The 19,189-nt window shown below is 36.9% G+C and overlaps 1 protein-coding gene across 1 annotated transcript; it reads left to right on the top strand.

The window, feature by feature from the left end:
* Positions 1-495: 495 nt before the first annotated feature.
* On the top strand, positions 496-18,771 carry LOC147847891 (uncharacterized; the record flags this gene model as incomplete). Its single annotated transcript, XM_087338759.1, has 10 exons — positions 496-916; positions 8,508-8,843; positions 8,967-9,293; positions 10,377-10,709; positions 11,672-12,001; positions 12,119-12,466; positions 13,143-13,475; positions 14,722-15,042; positions 18,173-18,490; positions 18,572-18,771. Coding segments are annotated over 10 exons (3,267 nt in total), but the record flags the coding sequence as incomplete, so codon positions are not given.
* Between the last annotated feature and the right edge of the window lie 418 nt (positions 18,772-19,189).

Genomic DNA, 19,189 nt, shown 5'->3' with positions numbered 1-19,189 from the left:
ACGCATGGAAAGGAAACTGAACACTGCCTCAGGGTTTCCGATGAAGAATGAATAATGTGGAAAAATAAATGGGACACTATTTGTAATCAATAATGAAGATGATATGTGTAGTCAATGATGATGATAAAACTGGTTTCAGGAGTTACGTTGATGGAGTAATCCTTTTAGTTGACTCACATCGAAGGTCTACATGTACACCAGCTTATCTATGACTATTATATATTATTAACCTTCCTCATTCACACCTAAGAAGTTGGATAAGCAAGTAAGGCCAATGTCTAGAGAATAGAGTGATGTGCCATGAGTCATGACACAGTCTATGGAGAAATTTTAGAATATCTCCCTTCCCTTATGTGAGACTTGACAATGTAGTATATGAGAACAGTTTGTGTACAGAAAACTTTCAAGAACATTTTATTGCATAAAAGTTGATTTGGGGAAATAATGCTCCACACTTTGATAATCAGTGGTTTTATGGCCATGTGCTAATGATATACAGCTCAAACTGCAAACATAAGCCCCAGATGTACAAGGAGCAGCCTCTCAAAAACATCTGTAAATAAAATTTATGAAGGAATTCAATTCAATTTTTCTATTGAAGCCTTCAAATATGGATGTGAAACATCACCCTGCATTGGAGCATTAGAATGTAGCCTAAGCTGTGGACAATGTGCACATTACTCTGGAGCTCCTTCCTTGAGTTTCAATGTCGTTAATAAGTTAACTGGATCAGTTTTACCAAATGTAACATGCCAAGTAGGAAGTGCTAGTACAGGGATGTACCCAATTTCTTGTCGTGTTACAAACTCTATGGCAAGCAATAGTACACTATACAGAATGGATATATTGTCAGTTGAAAATCCAGCAGTTCCGGACCGACTAGGAGAAACACCTGCGACAATGGTTTTGCTTCCAGGTATAATGAGTGTGGTTTCAAAAGGAATCCAAGATTGCCTTACTTCCATTAATCTTAATATATGAATGTTTCAACAAAGCTGTAAACATCCGTCATAAGGCTGTACTTCATTAAAAGTGTACTATGGATCTATATTCTTCTATGAGAATTTGGAGAGTATGAAGGAATTTTGCTCACATTTTCTGTAGGAAATTAATGCTGGACAATGGTTTTCTTGAACTCCAGTAAATGTGTATTGTGATAAGTAGATATACAGGTGGTATGCTTTCTGATGAACCTTGATATTGACATAAATCTTGGGTTTAATCTGGAGCATTTTTCAGTCATGTAGGGCTTATGTGAATTTATAGGATTAACTGATGGGGTTTCCATCAGCTGTCTCTATTTTGTAGTTTCAAAGGAGCTGTAAAAAGTTGGATATAGTAGATTTGTCAAAGTACTTGTTTCTTGAAACACTTGCAGGAAACAAATGGCCAAAAATGTAGTTTTCCTGAGAACACATAAATGACAACAGATCACGACAATATCAATGTAGGCTTCAAGTTAGTTTGGAAGAACCTTGAAGCTCATGTTAAAGAACTGTAACTTGAAAGTTCAGCTGAAGATACAAGGCTTAAAGGACGAAAGTTGGGAGATGCTGGTGTAGATTGGTTCAAGCTGGAAATTTGGGAGAAAGCAACTTGGTATGGAAACCATAAACTGCCATGGTCTTAGAAAAGCTTAAGTGCAATTGGGAGCTATATACAAAAAGAGATCAACATAATGGGGAGTCTATAGTATGGAAAGTATTACGAATCAAAATGAATATTTTGATTAAGGAAAAAATGGATCAAGGTGCTTAACCACACTGACTAATCCCAAGTGAAGGACAAGAGATGAACATAAAATACAATTCGTGTCCCATACCACCGACTATTACCTTATGTTATACTGTCGATGTTGAGATGAACAGATCCAAATGAAGAGAGCATTGCTCACCAATAGAGTCTCAACAACGTCTCAAGCTGCCGTAATGAAGGGGTAGCGAGTTCCATTTATATATCCCAATACCTTAGGTTTCCAGACCAACAGACCACTACGTGTTCCCATGTGTCATAGGTCCTTATGGTTTTGTCCTAAGTCCTAGGATAACTGGTTTCTCACTTACACATCCCTGAAACCATTAAAATTAGCATTATGTTATGCCTATATCATAAATGCTGAAATGTCAAGTAAATAATCAATTATGATAATAGTTCAAACACATGGGAATTTGCGAACGTAGTTTCTCCAAATATTGATAAGTGCCTATATCGGGTTTCATTTTTATTTTATTGAGGGCCATATTGCATGACATTACAATCCACTACCATGGTTTCTTATATAGAATTCATCTCTACCACCTTCCTTCACTTCTTTGGCGATTGTATGTCTTTGTATTATTCAGCATTTCCTCAGAATAGACTACAGGCAAAAAATGAGCAACAAAGACTTGTTTTTTAAGAGAAAAGACCCAACAAGGGTAGCCAACAATGAAAACGTAGTCAAACACTAGAGGAAAAAGTGGTAATCTAGAAAAGTGCTCATCTCATCAAGATGATTATCAGATGTAATATATCAAAGTGATGAGAAGAATCCACACGTTTTAGAACTGATGTTGTGGGATTGATAGATTGTGAAATAAAACTATATTAACAACTTTTAAGAGACCAAAATTGCGTATAAGACTAGAAAAAAGATTTGTAAAGAATCTAACTCTCGTAGAGTTGGAGTACATATGTGGAAGCGTAGTGTGTGTGTGAGACTGGGTGTGTTTGCAAGAGAAGGAATCAGAGAAAATAACCAGAAATAATAAAATACACAGTCGGGGGATGATAGCTTATGCGCTGAAGAAAGAAAGAAAGAAAGAAAGAAATATTAACGTCTTTTAAGAGGCCAAAATGGCCTATAAGACCAAATAAGAGATTACATCGACTATATTAATCGACTAAAGATCATCAACTAAACCCAATGGGCCAAGGGGATTTTATATAAAAGTCCTCCAGAAACTGCCACATTAAATGTGGTTGGTGGAATCTAATCAAGATATCCGCTTGAGTACGATTCTATCATAAGAATATATGATATTCTTTGACCACATTTACACTTGACAACTAACTAGATATCACAATCTAGTTCTTCGTGTAACTAGATAGTTCACACGGGTTATAGTAAAGTGTGCTCACTGCATTTTTTCATACATCGTGCTTTTCTTCATAAGCACATGTTCACCCATTGAGCTTGATTCTCAACAAGATTGCATAACATTACCTTAGACTGAACCTTCTGACATTGAAGAAATATCCTATATGAGCCTCTCCAAGATGAAGAGATCTTTGAAATGATAGAAGCACCTTTGATGCTGAGTGATAAAGGCCTATATTGTTGATGACAATTATGGTGGGCTTGTGGTTGAGATGGTCTTGTCTATGTGCATGGCACATTGCTATTGCCCGATCTATTTGCATCCCTTTCGATAACACATAATAGGTCGGAGCTTGTGTATTTGTTATTCTGATTACACCCGAGTATGGCAGAATTGGCAGATCCATTCTTCCATAGATTTGTGTTCACATCTTCCTATCTCAAATTCTAACCGATGTGAAAAACAATTTGAGCTGCCTATCAGAGTAATGGAGAAGAAAAAGTATATATGGATCCTTGAAGAAAAAAGTAAAAGAGCATGGAGTCTGTTTAATGACAGGCAAACTAACAGACATCTGATCTCGAATTGCCAAATATGATCTCTTTTTCTTCGTGTGAAGGCGTTGGAAGCATGCCATTATACTCCACAACTATACAAATAAAGTATCTTGCAAATAAATTGGTGTTTAGCATGCCCAATCTTGTTCTTAGCCTATTTGTCCTTTTGTCATCCATCCATCACATCCTTCACCTTAAAGCATAGATATATGTGATCTACTGTCAAGCCAAAATGTCTACTAGAGATAGTGAAATCTGTTATCTCGGGTAGAAGGGATGGAGATCCCTTAATGTAATTGGTTGTTCTTGCATGTCCCTCAGGGTTCCATTAATCTTAAAAGCATCAGATCTTGGCCATTATGACAACCATTGTATATCATGAATCCATGTGCATTAGCATGGGCTAGAAAGTGTTTGTCATACTCTGTTGCGCTGCATAAGAGTATGTTTGCATATTCATCCCAATCCTCAGGTGGCTAGTTGTGTGCTAGATTGCATGCCATCAAACATTTTCCATGATTGTTTACTTTCTTCTCAAACATCTATCCTATGCGCTGCATAGTGTGATAGGGCAGCTGCGAACTTCATCACATCAGTTAGAGATTGAGGTAGGCAGATATACACAAATACTTCTAGAAGAAAGAATTTGCCAATTATGTCATGCAGGAGTGGAATCTGAAGATCTCTATGTTTGTTACTCTAGTTTTTTATGAAATCAGAGGGAGATACCATTGCCTCTTTAAACAAGGCTTTGGCCCACTACGCAATGTAATGGAATATGAGGACCAACGATGCCTAGGACTTTTCTTGCTAGAGCTCAAGAGACATCGGGAAAAGTTGTTGAAGAATACAACCACACAAGCTCATCCACAAAGAACAATCACAACTTTCTTTAGCCCCATCACTCCTACTAATGCTACAAGTCAATCATGGGATACACAAATGGGCTCAAGTCTAGGACATACCAAAGGGGTTACTATTGATCGGGCAAATTTGCCGTGCACATAGGCCCCGGCCCCATGGACCTCGACCTCAACACCCTTGTCATCGACAGATAAAAACCATTATCTCTTGCCATCGTAGTTGCTTCCCTCGCTTTGGAGACATTTCCATTCTGGATCGACCTATGCTATAGATCTTTCGAAGACAAAAGCTACAATATACCTAACTTGAGAATCTCACATGTGCCAAAAACCAGATTCCCTCGTTTCTTTTCTTTTCGTCTTATTTACTTTTATATTTACTGTGTAATATTTATTTTATTTTGATTTGTTCCCAAAGACGAGACAACACTTAAGATGTAATCTCTTATTTGGATTTATAGGCCATTTTGGCCTCTTAAAAGACGTTAATATATCTTTCTTTCTTTCGAAGGAACAACCAATAGATCTGCATTAATCTCTTCTTCTTCTTGTGAAGGCATTGGGGATTATTCTTGCTTATTTATGTGTATGAATTCCCCAACTTACTTTTCATTTATAACACCTCTTTGTATTATGACATTTTTCATCTTCCCAACTAGTTTGTGGCTCTATCATGCATGGATGCCTTGCCGATTGTGGTGTTAGGAAAAACATTTGTAGCGGCATAATGAAATTGCTCTAATTGTGTGACTTCCTCTAGAGATAGTGAAATCATTATCTTTGGTTGAAGGGATACAGATCTCATCAAGTAATCAACCATGCTTGCACCTCCCTTGGGCTCATTGCTGCATATATTGCAGCATTTTGTTACTTTGTTTCTATCTTGAGCTCATTGCTGTAGGCCAACTCCCCACGCCACAAATTCTCCAAACACGGTCTTGCTTATGGCAAACAAAGTTGTTCATTCTTAGTACTTACATTGAAGTCCCCTAATACTATTATATCCCCCATAATAGAAAATCTTATGATATCATACAATGGCATCTCCACCCAGATTATATCATGGGGCACTGATGCTTTGCTCCTTGCTTGTGGGCAATCATTGAAACTAAACATCTCCAAGTCCATGTGCCCTATGAAGGACCAGTCCCCAAATTTCTACTTTATAGAGTTGGTTCTACAAGTTTATCAAACAACCACAATTTAGTTCGGGGTTCTTAGAACTGGATATGTGCACATTGTCTCTCAAGGTCATCAAGGGCTGCATATTGACAAGAAAGTTGAGCGCAGCCAGATTTCTGTGGGGAGAACCGAGTCGCTATGAATATTGCTCCTAGAGATGTGTAGGACCATCTTAGAATTCAGGTTTGAATCTTTCATTACCCATGCTTGAGGCTTAGTCCCCAAATTTTTACTCCGTAGAGGAGTTGGTGCTATAAGTGTATCGAACAATCACAATTCGATTTTGTGGTTCTTGGAACTGGATACATGTGTACTGCCTCTCAAGGTCATGAAGGGATGCATATTCACAAGAAGTCGAGTACAGAATTAGAATTAGAATTTTTATCGTCCATAAAGAGGCCAGTTTTGACTTATGGGACATGAGTATAAATGTGTTTTTGGTATGTGTCTCCTTCCTAAGAAGTTGTATTCATACATTGAAGCACAAAGTCTCTATGCGTGAATAAAGCATACACATATGAGCTCAACCTTCTAGGTGGTGTCTTTAAGTATGGGACTTAAGTTATCACTCCCTCTTAGTATGTTAGCATATCGTGAACTAATTGCACTATATGTCGAGCATGTGAAGAGCAAGCGACATTCATCGTCTACCATGCCTTCATTGCATACTTTACATGTCTTCAAATTCGTTACATTTTGATACCATGATGCAACTTCAATACCTAACTTGTGAGATCGAGTGCGAAGTAGTGTAAGGGCTCTACGAGCATTACTACTCATATTGGTAATGAGATAAGGTTGGATACAGTCAATAGGCATTCTTGCTTTATATTGAGACCAACATTCAGGGTTGACATTTGCAATGTAGTATTCTAGCTTTGTCCTCTTTGCATCTTCCCACTTCATCCTTAATGATTCCACCAAGAGCATAACTTGGTTGACATTTCTATGGGAACACCTATTTCCAAGAGCATAACCTAGTAAGAGGTAGTGCATTTAACTCCTAATTGCCTCCTTAAAAACATCTTTTGAATTTTCTCAATCTCATTCCATGCATTAAGAGAGATGGTGCCACCCCATACATCTACTCCATAAAGCAATACTTGAGCTACCATGGCATTGATCAACATTAGTTTTACTTCCCATCCACAAGTATAACTTTGGTTGCATTGGTTCTCCAAAAGGTAATACGATTTCCAACCTGCTTGGAGCCTAGAATCAAAGCATGCACTCCATTTATTTGTGGCGGGTACATCAATACCAAGATATTTAAAGCTTTGAACAAATTGTATATGTTCACCTCTATATGTGAGCATAGGGTAATGATGAGGTTGGATGGTTTGTACTACCATCATTTTTGTTTTCTCCACATTCACTGCTAGTCCACTACTATGGCAAAATTCTTCTATTACCCCAAGTAAATGTTGTATACTATCAACATCATATGAGAAGAGTGCCACATCATCTGCATATAGAAGCAATAAGATAACATGTTGCATCAATTTGGGGGCATTCAATCCTTCTTCTCTTGCAACCTTATTCACCACTTCTTCTAATTTATCAATACGTAAGCTAAAGAGTGTAGGTGATAGTGGACATCCTTGCTTAACCCCCATGTTACTTAAAAAGTGCTTTGAGAATCCACTATCCATTTTTAGTTGGTATTTAACTTGTTGATATAGGCGTGCAACAACAACTTGGTACTTTAATGGCATGTCAATCTCTACCATTCTTTTCCAAAGCTCACTTCATGGTACGGTATCAGAAGCTTTCTTGAAATCTACAAAACAACAATAAAATGTTTTTCTTTGTAGTCGACTCTCTTCCATGATTACTCTCAATGTGACCAAATGATCCACAAAAAGATTTACATGGGGAGAATTGAGGCCCTATGAATATTACTTGATAGATATGAGTAGGATCGTGTGTAGAATTCTGTTTTAAATTTCATTATGTATGCTTCAGTGGTGTTAAAAAAATCATCACTTTGGTTTTATTGGTGTGAACCAACAAATTTTTATCTTTACAAAATGACTTCAAAATGTTACCTCCATAGAGTTGGAGATCAACACAATGTCATCGACATATGGTAGTGTTGGTCTGGCTGCTAAGCATGCTCCTGAACTACCCGATCTCTCTTATGTAATTGGATGTTTGCTTGTTTCAATCCTTAACTGATGTGAAAGGGTCTTGAGCTACTTTGTCATGCTACGGAGTGCATGAAATATATGTAGATCCATATAATAGGACAGATGATATGTCCATCTTCAGATAACTGGAAAAGGAGGGCAATATAGGGGGGCATCTTCATACCAAGAGCTGTTGTAAAGAGACGGAGAATGATGACCTGGGTAAAAACATAATGAAAAGATACAAGTGTAACTGCAGTTGCCAGGATAGATAGGCAAGTAGAAGCAAATAAAGAATAGACATGGTGTACGCACATATATTACACATTCTGTCAATTCTACGGTGTCTGTCAACTTCTATCAAGACCATTAAAATTTTAGCCAAGTACTGAGTCATCGACGATAGATTTGCCTTTCATATGCAGAAAAGATAGAGAATATTCATGGTCTAGTGAATATCCCTAAATCCAGTACTGAAGGTATAATCTGATTTCATGGCAAATATATAATCTGTTTATGATGCTGAAAATATTGAAAAGTAAAAATTTAGCGCCATTGTGGATACAGTAATTCTATAGCTCAAAATATCTGGCATTTCTGATGAGTGAAGTTGGGGTTTCAGTTCTAGCAAACCTATGAAGAAAGGGGGCATAAATATATTCCAGTTTGATAGCATGCATATGTTTATGATGGTAGGTTCTGTCTCTCTAAATCACAGTGTTGGCAGTTGGATCAATGGAATTAATGTATTCAAAGCAACATCAAAAGCAAAACTGTATGTACATTTAAGGGATGCATATAACAACTGGATTTATGGAGCTTCTATTCAAAATCAGAAATTAATTGGCAAAGTCAAGAAAGAAACAGATACAGCAACTATTATATATCAAGCTTCCCTTTTTGCTGATGTAAAAGCGGGATACCAACTGTTTGAGTATAAGACAACCACACCAGGGAATTATCTTCTACATGTCGTGGATCCAGAAGGAGTTACACTTTTGAAATCTCCTTTTAAGTTTAACATTACTGCAGGTATATCAACTATTGTGCTTAATATATGTGGCTGATAATTGCTTATATTCCTAATATGTGAAGAAAGTAAATCTACTTTGAATAAATTTGAGTTGATCTAGTGTGTAATTGGTTTGTGAACAGGAGATATTTATGTAGTAAATTGTTTACTTGACTGGGATGAGGGAAATAACACTTTTAAGGCAGGGCAGGTGGCTTCACTCTTTATTTTAATCAAAGATGTCTACAACAATACTTTCAGTACAGAGAATGGCCGGTCTGATTTTTTTCAGTTTTCTGTAATTTCAAATAGTTCTGAAATTGCCAATCTTTCGGTGAGCTCAGAAAGTGATTCAGGACATGAAATTATTCAGTTTGTTCCATTTACAGCGGGGAGGCTGTTTTTGCAAGTTGGCAATGTGGATGACACACAAATAACAGGCTCACCATTTACACTTTATGTGGTGCCAGGTACATATATTCGTAGACGTTACAATTACAATATATCTGACTTGTGAATCTTACATTTACCGATAACAAATTCTTTAGTCTCGTTTTATCTTATTTACTTTTTTTTTTACTTAGTAACATTTATTTATTTTGATTTCTTGTTCTCAAAGACGTCTCAACACTTAAGATGTGATCTCCTGTTTGGTCTTATAGGCCATTTTGGCCTCTTAAAAGATGTTAATATATCTTTCTTTCTTTCTTTCTATATCTTAAAATACTTATATATATATATATTTCTTTCTATATGACATTCCCGGGCAGTCCCCACACATATGTCTCATGCCCACGTTGTCGTGAAGATGCCCCGCAATGGTGTGAAATTCTCGTAAAAAGAGGCCAAGTGCGGGAGTGCAAACATGTGTGAATGTGGGGCAAAGGTGCCATAGGCACAGGTACCAAAATAAGGAAAAGTGAAGGGTGCATGAGGTGCACAAAAAGTAAGTGAGAAGAAATGCACATGTGCAAAAGGGTAGAGAGATGAGAAGCAAATGTGCATAAAGGAATGAAAAGGAGGAGGTGCACAAGTGTATAAAAGTTATGAGAGAGAGAGAGATTCACACACACATGTGTGAAAGTGAGAGAGGCACAAGGTTCCACACAATCAGTCATAAATAAGCCTTGATTTAAGGCCAATATTCCTCTCTTGAAAAGGAGAGCAATATTATGCCATTAAAGGTAAGGTGGCTCCCTTCTTGTTTTGATAGATAAAGGCCATTGTAGGTGCTTCCCTCGCTTCGGAGACCTCTCCATTCTGGATCAACCTATGCTCGAGATCTTTCGAAGACAAAAGTTATAATATATTTAACTTGAGAATCGCACATGTTCCCAAAACCACATTCTTTACTCTCTCTTTATCTTATTTACTTTTATATTTACTGAGTAATGTTTATTCTATTTTGGTTTATTGTTCTCAAAGACAAGACAACACTTACATTGTAATCTCTTGTTTGGTCTTATAGGCCATTTTGGCCTCTTAGAAGACATTAATATCTCTCTCTTTCTTTCTACTAATTTATTCCTGTTTTTCTTGGCATTTGTTTACAGCGGCACTTTCAATTTCCTCTTGTACTGCTGAATGGGTAAATGGGAACTTATTTCTGGCAGGATCTTCTGCTTCTTTTAAAATCATACTGAGAGACAAATATAAAAATATGTTGAATTCTACCTTGAAGAATCAGAATACCACAGGATTCAGTATGATACTATACTCTATAGGATCTATACAACGGATGATTCCGACCAATTTTTCAGTCACATCTGGTTTGGGCTATGAGCTGGTACAGTTTGTACCTTATATTGTTGGAAATTTCAAGATATGGATAGGGAAGGATAACATTGCGATTTCAAATTCAACCCTCAAATTCTCTGTAGTCTCAGGTAATATTGACTGCCCAATTCAACGAAATAAAATTCCATAATATTCTACCATCAGATAAGTATGTATTCAGATAACCTTATCAGCTAAGTTGATTGATTCCAAGAAATTTAATTAGAAATGATGTAAAAATCCCTTAGTTAAAGTCACAACTCACTGGTCATGACCCTTTGGTGAAGTGAGACTAAATGGTCATCTTCTTGCCCATGTTATTCTGCAGTATATCATTATTAACCAGATATGTTATAAGGGGCAGTGTGTTTTTGAAAGTTTCACATTGATGGCAACAATTGTGCTCATTTCGTTTGAGCTATTGCTTATCATATAAGAGGGGAAATTAACCTTTTTTGGTAGTTTTCCATTGCCCATCATTTAGCACGTCTATTACAGGGAACCTTTTGCCTTAATATCCTATTGATTGGTAATATCAAGTATTACAACATACCAAGCAAGCCATTGTCTCATTCTCAGCTGCACATTCACAATATTGTGATTAAACTCAATTAGATTTATTTGAGAAGCAGACCTATGTTATTAGAGCTCAATACTCCCAAGCTATTAAATAATTTGATGTAGGCAATGGTTTATTTTGCACGGCTTCCATCAATAATGACAAAGACTTAGATACTCTAGTTATAGTATCTATATATATAATTTGTGTGCAATCATCATAACTAGGTTGCTTGGCAATATCAATGGTTTTTGGTAAATTTAATATATATGCAAAGCCCTGTTTTCAAAACAAAAAAACTTCTTCATTACAAAACAATTTGTGAGTTTGAACCTGAATTGCAAATTTTATTGATAAAAAAATGTCTCTCAAGTCTGGGTGTTTGATGAATTCCACTGTCAGTTGCTTCCCTGCTACATATTTTCCAATTTAACTGCAAAGCCTATGAATAAAAAAGATATTTGGTTCATAAATAAAAAGATAATACATTTCTGTTTATGTTTATGATTCTAGCAACTGTTTCAATTGCACAATGTCGAGCTTCATGGCATAATGGTATCAACAAGTTCAGAGCAGGACATGATGCTGCAATCAATATTTCTTTGCATGATGCCTATGGCAACAACATTCGAACTAAAATTAATGCCAGCACTTTGCAGTTCTCTCTGAGGGTAAATGGGAGGAAGGGAGAAAACATGTATATATCAAATATAGCTATACTCATGAATCATGGAAATATTTCAATCACCTTTATGCCTTGTTTGGTAGGGGTATTCTCTCTACAAGTTGAAAATAATGGTGAAGAAATTCAGAATTCTCCTCTCTCATTTACTGTGTATCCAGGTAAACTATAAACTTACCAATGAAGATAATATTTTATTATTCTATTTTATTTTTGAGAAGCATACACCTATTTAAGATTTAGAGGATCGCCTTATGTGCAGTTCTTTTGCGATTCAGGAAATATCTCTATCCATGCTTCTCTTGGCTCCTGGTATGGTGGAGTTAATCGTTCCAAACCAGATGAAGTCTTGAAACTCAACATTTTGATTAGAGACGTTTTTGGGAATCCTGTCCTTTCACCATCAAATAAAACTGTTTCAGATTTATTTATACCAAAACTTGTCAATGACCAAGGACAAGACACAGAGAATTTGACATTTAATATTGGTTTCACAAATGTACCTGGAAATATCGTTCTTTCATTTTCGACAAGGAAGACAGGGAAGCAATGGTTGCAGGTGGGACGACATGGAAATCAGAGTGAATTCCTTTTCAATGCACCCTTGTCTTTCTTTGTGGAGGATGGTAAATTGATCCATCTTTAAAGTTAGTACTTTATTTCCATTATTATATTTGCTAGAAATTTGATGTCTTTATGTTGGGCACGTGATGCAAAATAGGAATGGTTGCAGAAATCTTGGCTGTTTATTATTTGATGCATTGTGTTTTCAAAGCAAACACATGCCTTTAACTTTACACATGTTCCACCCATCTATGGATTTCTGTAAAGTTTTACCTTTGGTGCATGAAAAATCCAGATTCTTTGGTTTCAATCAACTATACATATTTGTGTGCCCTTAAATGTTAGATCTTACACAACTGTGTCCCCTAAGCTCTCTCTAGGCTCCCTCTGCAAGCTCCAGCTCTGTCCACTGGAACAGAGTATGCATACTGTTCAGCTTCAAAGTTTTGTCCTTATACAGATGTAGGTCTTACACATGGCCTATCCATTTTCATCAACGCCATAATAATAACCATCATTGCTTTTATATATCTATCATTGACACCCCTGAAGCCCATTTACGAGTGTCAAACTAATTTTTATTTCGAGCTATGTTTCCACTCACAGTTTTAGTTCTATTTTTTAATGTTAATTGGTGAAGAGTATTTCATATAGCAATGATTGCCAAGGTGTTTAAGAGGCCAATGTCTAAGCATTGTGATTGTGCGATAATCTTGATAACATGCAGTATTACTACAGGTCCTCTATCATTTCAACATACATATGCCGAATGGAAATATCGAGTCAATATCTTTGCACCAAATAAAGGAGTAAAACTCTACATTTTTCAAAAGGATAAATGGGGGAATGCTGTGGGTGCCCTGGCTAATCTTCAAGTTATAATATACCGAGGAGACGAAACAATACCATCTCCTTATGCAGATATTTGGTTTCAAGCTGCAGAGGGTTCTGGTAAAGGAACTCAATTGATAACATTCACAACCACCGCTGCTGGAATATTTTCATTATACATAGAGGACGTATCAGGGAACAAAATTAGTGGGTGTCCATATAATTTCTCAGTGCTTGGAAGTAAAACTCTCCTTCCTTCACTGTTTTGATTATGTTTAAGAACATTTTACTTAATGCATGAGATGGAATGATTCTTGATATGGTTTACAAGCAAGAAATGCATAACTTCATAAGAAACATGGTATTAGAAGTTAGCTGATTCAGCAGAGTATGCACTCTATGTGCAGATTCCTATCCTGCAAACACATAAGTGAGAAGTATGCCACATTATTTGCTGACCTCTACTACATGATGGAGAAGGATTACCCATGTCTCTTAGACCAAGGTCCGCCCGAGTGTAAGAAACATAAGCAATCAACCTGTACATTAGCACATGGAATGCAGGGGCAATCACACATCACTGACTTCTTCCATGGTATACACTCCCGACGACAATGTGCCGTGGAATCACCATTGAGCAAGAAAAGGAATCCTGTGGTGACAGTAGAGATATCTAGTACCAGGAGACAGTGTACATGAGTCAAAAGAATCCTGTGTTGACAATGGAAATATCTTGTATCAGGATACAGTGCCATAAGTCAAAACAGAGCCATATCATTGCTTTTCATTATCACTTGAGGGCACCTCTAAGAGGAATTCATGCACTTCATCTTTCCTCGCTCTACCGCACCATCATCCAACGCCATGACCCATCACTACCACTCATCCTATATATAGTAGATATGTGCTTCATGCTTGTAATTCCATCCAATGAATTAATGTCAGTATCATGGATAACCAAAATAACCCATAGTTGTAATAATGGTTTGCCTCATTGGTTGATTTCAATATCTGGTAGGCATTAATATATCTTTCTTTCTCAGGGGAACCTAGTTAATAGCCATTCAATTGTTGCACTTGTGATGCACACATATTTACACATGATTATAGGCAGTGATTGCATCAATGGATCTGGAGTTCCATCATCTGCCACTGAGCACACTCTAATAGGTGGGAGATACTGATGTCATTCTACTAGATTCTTGAGAGACAATGCACGAATTTTTTAGATAATTTATGATACATATGTCCACATTCCTGGTGTTTACAATGAATAACATCATCACAATGTCTTATCTGTATTTTTCTTGTTATCAGACATTATATCAGATCTCATTGGATATAACTTCTTTGGTTTTTCTAAGATGTTACTATGACATTTCATTTCTCTTACATGCACTTAATTAGTAAGTCCTGATCAATTTGGTCTCGTAAAGGTATATTTACTGTGTAAACATAGCATATAATATTCTGAATTTTTTTACAGCGTATATGGTACAAGAAAACAAATCTCTTATATATGGATTAGGATTAAACCCTTCTGTTGTTGGTCAGTTGTCAACATTTTTTATACAACTCAAAGATATTGATGGGGAAAATGTGGAAGGATATAGTCGAACAGTCTCAGCAATCGTTGACCCAGAAAGTGAAAACGAGATGAAAGTCATTGGAACCAGAGTGTTAGATAAAGTTGGCCTTTATAAAATAAGTATTACACTCAATAGATCTGGAGAACATGATATGCTTTTGTTGTACTGCAATGTGCCATTAAATTCTTCAAGACAAATAAAAAAGGTTGTATATGCAGGTAGACTTTTAATGAGCATGTCTATGATTGTAATTTTTAACAAGTGTTTACTTCTGTAATTTGCAACCATGTATGCCCAATAGTGGCTTTAGTCCGTGGAAGTAGTTGAGGGGAAGTTTTTCAATGAAGTTTTCATCTGAAATTTTCAATGTAGATGACCATAGGCTATCAAGAAAAAGTCATGGATAAACTCAATCTGTCTGTAGACATCTCAAAAGAAGCATGTCCGTGAATAGTATAGATGCTTCCATCCAATATACCATAATAGAGATTGAGTGGGAACACCTTTGTTGTTCACACTATGGTCAGTCAATATGCAGAGGTAGAGATGCTTCTTTCCCATATACCTTAAAAGAGGTTGAGTGGGGACACCTTTGTTGTTCACACACTATGGTCAGTCAATATGCCTTGGTCTTTGAAGTATTACTAGATTTGCTTAAGAAAATCTCATCCAAATCAGATAGTCTATAACTAAAGCGCAAATAAAAAATAACCTCTAGATTCCAGGTGGTTCCTCTGAACAGTCTTGTTCCATAAAATGTAACTGATGATATCAAGCACTTTATTACTCTCAGGTTCTAACTTGTACTTTGGATGTCTTTCTTGGCTGCAAAAATATCAATGCAGCGTAGACAGTTTATGTTGTGTCAAGGCTTTGTCGAACTTTTAATCTTTATGGTCATAGTTGCAGGATATTCCACTGGTATCTTGAACATTTTGCCTCCTGATGATTCAGATGATCATCATAAATACAGTCCCGGACAATATCCAGCATCCACCTTGTGCTATATATGAAACAGCTGGTATGTGCATACTTAATAGGCAGTAATTCTGTCTACTGTAGAATTACTGATGAGACAAGGATATCATACCAAGATGTCATGATTTAATTATCCCAGTCAGTTAACCCTCTGACTGATGCGTAGTGACATCGATTACCCTCCAATGCAAATCATCTTCGCTGTCATAGCCACTTTCTAATTGATTTGAGATTAACTATTATCAGTCAGATGATCATCAGCAAAATAGTGTTCTGTACAATATCCAGTATCCACCTTGTGACGTATCTGGGACAGCTGTTACGCACACACATGATAGTAAGTGATTCTGTCTATGTGTCAAGGATACTGTGCCAATATGTCATGATTTACTTATGCACTAACCATCAAAGTAACACATTGATATTGATTAACCATTCAATGGAGAAGCACTTGTGATGGCGAGAGATAAGGTGTTTATCTGTCAATGGCGAGAGATCATGGTTCATGAGGGCGAGGCCTATGTGCACGGCAAATTGCAATTGTCCAATCTATTAAAACCTCTTTTCCTGGTCCTGGTTGGGAGCCCATTCGTGTAGCCCTTGATTGACTTATAGCATGAGTAGGAGTGATGGTCCATAAGAAAGTTGTGATTATTCTTTGTTGATGAGCTTGTGTGGCTATATTATATTGTCCTTCAACAACTTCTCCCTATGTCTCTTGAGTTCTAGCAAAAAAATCCCCAAGCATGGTTGTTCCTCATGTTCCATTACCTTGTGTAGGTGGCCAAAGCCTTGGTTAAAGAGAGTATCTCTCATTTCATAAAAAACACTACAGTGACAAACATTGTGTCCTCAGATTCCTGATGACACAATTGGCAAATTCTTTCTTCGAGAGGTATTCGTGCATATCTGCCCATCTCAATCTCTAATGGATGTGAAGAAGTTTGCAGCTGCTCTATCACACTGCGCAGTGCACAGGTTAGATGTATGTCCATATAAGAGAGCCTGATGAATAATCCATCCACCGATGTGTGTAAAAGTGTCTTATAATGGACCATCTTCTTGCCAAAGGGATATTTTGATCATGCCAATGGTTCGAGCCACATGGCAGAAGCATAAATGCACTCTATCCTTCGTTTAAAGAGCTCCCAAAGCCATTGGATACAGCTCGCTGATCTGAATAATGCCTCGATGATTATAAGGGCTGCTCCCATCTCTTTCCAGATTATATAATGTGGCACCAATGCTTTGCTCCTTATCATGCAGGCAATCATTGAGACTAAAGGTCGCTCTAAATCTTTCAAGTTATTTGTCTTGGTAAGACTCTGTCCCCCTGTTTCTACTCCATAGAGAAGAGTTGTTGTCACAAGTGTATCAAAATAGCCATATTTTAGTTCGCGGCTCTTGGAACTGAAAATCTGCAGATTGTCTTTCAAGAGCACCAAGGGAAAGTCCGGCACAAGCAGCCTCCCTCAAGGAGAGAACCTAGGCCCTATGAAGGTTACTCCTAGGTATGTGTAGGAGTGTGTGTATGCAACCTTTTCCACGAGAAGAATTTTGGTTCTGATCTTATTACCCATGCTTGAGTGGTGTTAAACACTATCATTTTAGTTTTATTCATGTTTATTGACAAGCTGTTTTCTGTAGAAAGTACTTTTAATGTGTTTAGATGTCTTTTTAGTCCCTCCGGAGAGTCGAAGATCAGCACAATATCATATGCATATAGTAATATTTGTATGGCTGTACCCGCTAGGCATGCTCCTGAACCCCTGAATCTCTCTATGTAATGTGATATCTCATGACTGAAGAGAGTTAGTGATAGTCGGCATCCTTGTTTAACTTCGATTGTGCTAGCTACCATCTCCAACAAACCATTGGGAGAGCGCACTTTTCCTGATATGGATTCATTCAGTGCATAGATTCTCCATTGCATATCTATAGTGACACCAAGGGCTTCTAGATGTTGCAAAAACCGAGCATGCGTCACAGTGTCGAAGGATTTTTGGAAAAGCAGCAATAAATCCTCTTGTTATGGGCTCTGCCTTCCTTGGTAAGGGATCGAAGGGTCAATTTGTGATCCAATGTTGTGAATGGAAGCAATTTCACTCTCCCCATATACTCAATTCTGAGTCTAGGATCAAGCCATATAGTATTGTCAAGTGATGCTCAATCATGATTGTCCTATAATTGCTTATGTAGGAGAAGCTTGTAGGTCTATTATTAAAGAAACCAAATTCTTCATTTACATTACTCTTCTTTGTTGTGGTAATCCTGTGCATATAACTATTAAGTATATATTTCCCTATATTTCTTCATATTAGGCATATTTCAGATCCTTTAACTTTTGCTTACATTATGGTTCTTTTTCAGGAAACGTCAGCATTGCAGATACTGTTGTTGCTGCTACAGATGGCCTAAAATACCATCCACTTATTTTAGTTCCCCTTCCTATTGTAATTCTGTTGAAAGATAAATATGGAAATCCTGTTCCAGGTCAAGCTAGCCTGCTCAGTATACAGTTCACAGGTCATAAAAGGTCACCAGAATTTAGCTCATTTCAAGAGATGGAAACGGGGAATTACACAATTAATTATCGAGCTTTTGAGATTGCACCTATGAATATATCTGTATATTATAGAGTGAACATAACGATACCTGGATTTCCATTCTATTGCTACACACATTCATGTAAGATGATGTCAATTAATATATAAGTTTTAGTTTCTCCCATATGCATCATCTAAACAATTTGATATAGGAGTTTTGCAGCTGGCTGGTTTCCTCTTCCTAAGCCTGACATATCATGGACATGGGAGAATACAACTGCAATCATTAATGTGTTGGATAATGATTACTTTCGACACAAACCAGGTGTTCTCCAAGGAGTGCAGAAGGTACATGAATATTGTGAATGTTGTGTGCACTTTTCAGATAATTATTATTCTTTCTTCTACTCTGTTGTAGCTCATGTAGATTGCTGTTTTTAGTTCTGTGCATTATAGTTGAACCATATAATATCTTTCTAATCGGGATGATTTTAATAGTGAATGACGTCGATGGGTCAGCCACTCAATAACTGTCCAAACCATGTCCATGATATGAAAAGTAGGGGAAGCTAGCAAAAACCTAGTTCTATTTTTTTGGCGAAGCATTATCTTCCATTATCCTTTGAATTCTATCATAGTATTATACATATACAAATAAGTTACTGATTAATAATGCAGATAGTTTCCAACCAAGTGGATCTAGGTCATGCTGGGGAAAATGTAACTTGATGATTATCAGGGAAGTCATGCAAAATGTTATTATGTAACCTTCTATTTGATTTGAACCAATGACTTTCAATGTATGAATTTAATACTCACATAGTTAAGAAAAAAAGCAAGC

This window comes from Azolla caroliniana, unplaced genomic scaffold, assembly GCF_043228905.1.
Source record: "Azolla caroliniana isolate FFs.n. ecotype wild unplaced genomic scaffold, voAzoCaro1.0.p SCAF_598, whole genome shotgun sequence".
Lineage (NCBI taxonomy): Eukaryota > Viridiplantae > Streptophyta > Polypodiopsida > Salviniales > Salviniaceae > Azolla > Azolla caroliniana.
This window is presented reverse-complemented; position numbering and strand designations above follow the sequence as displayed.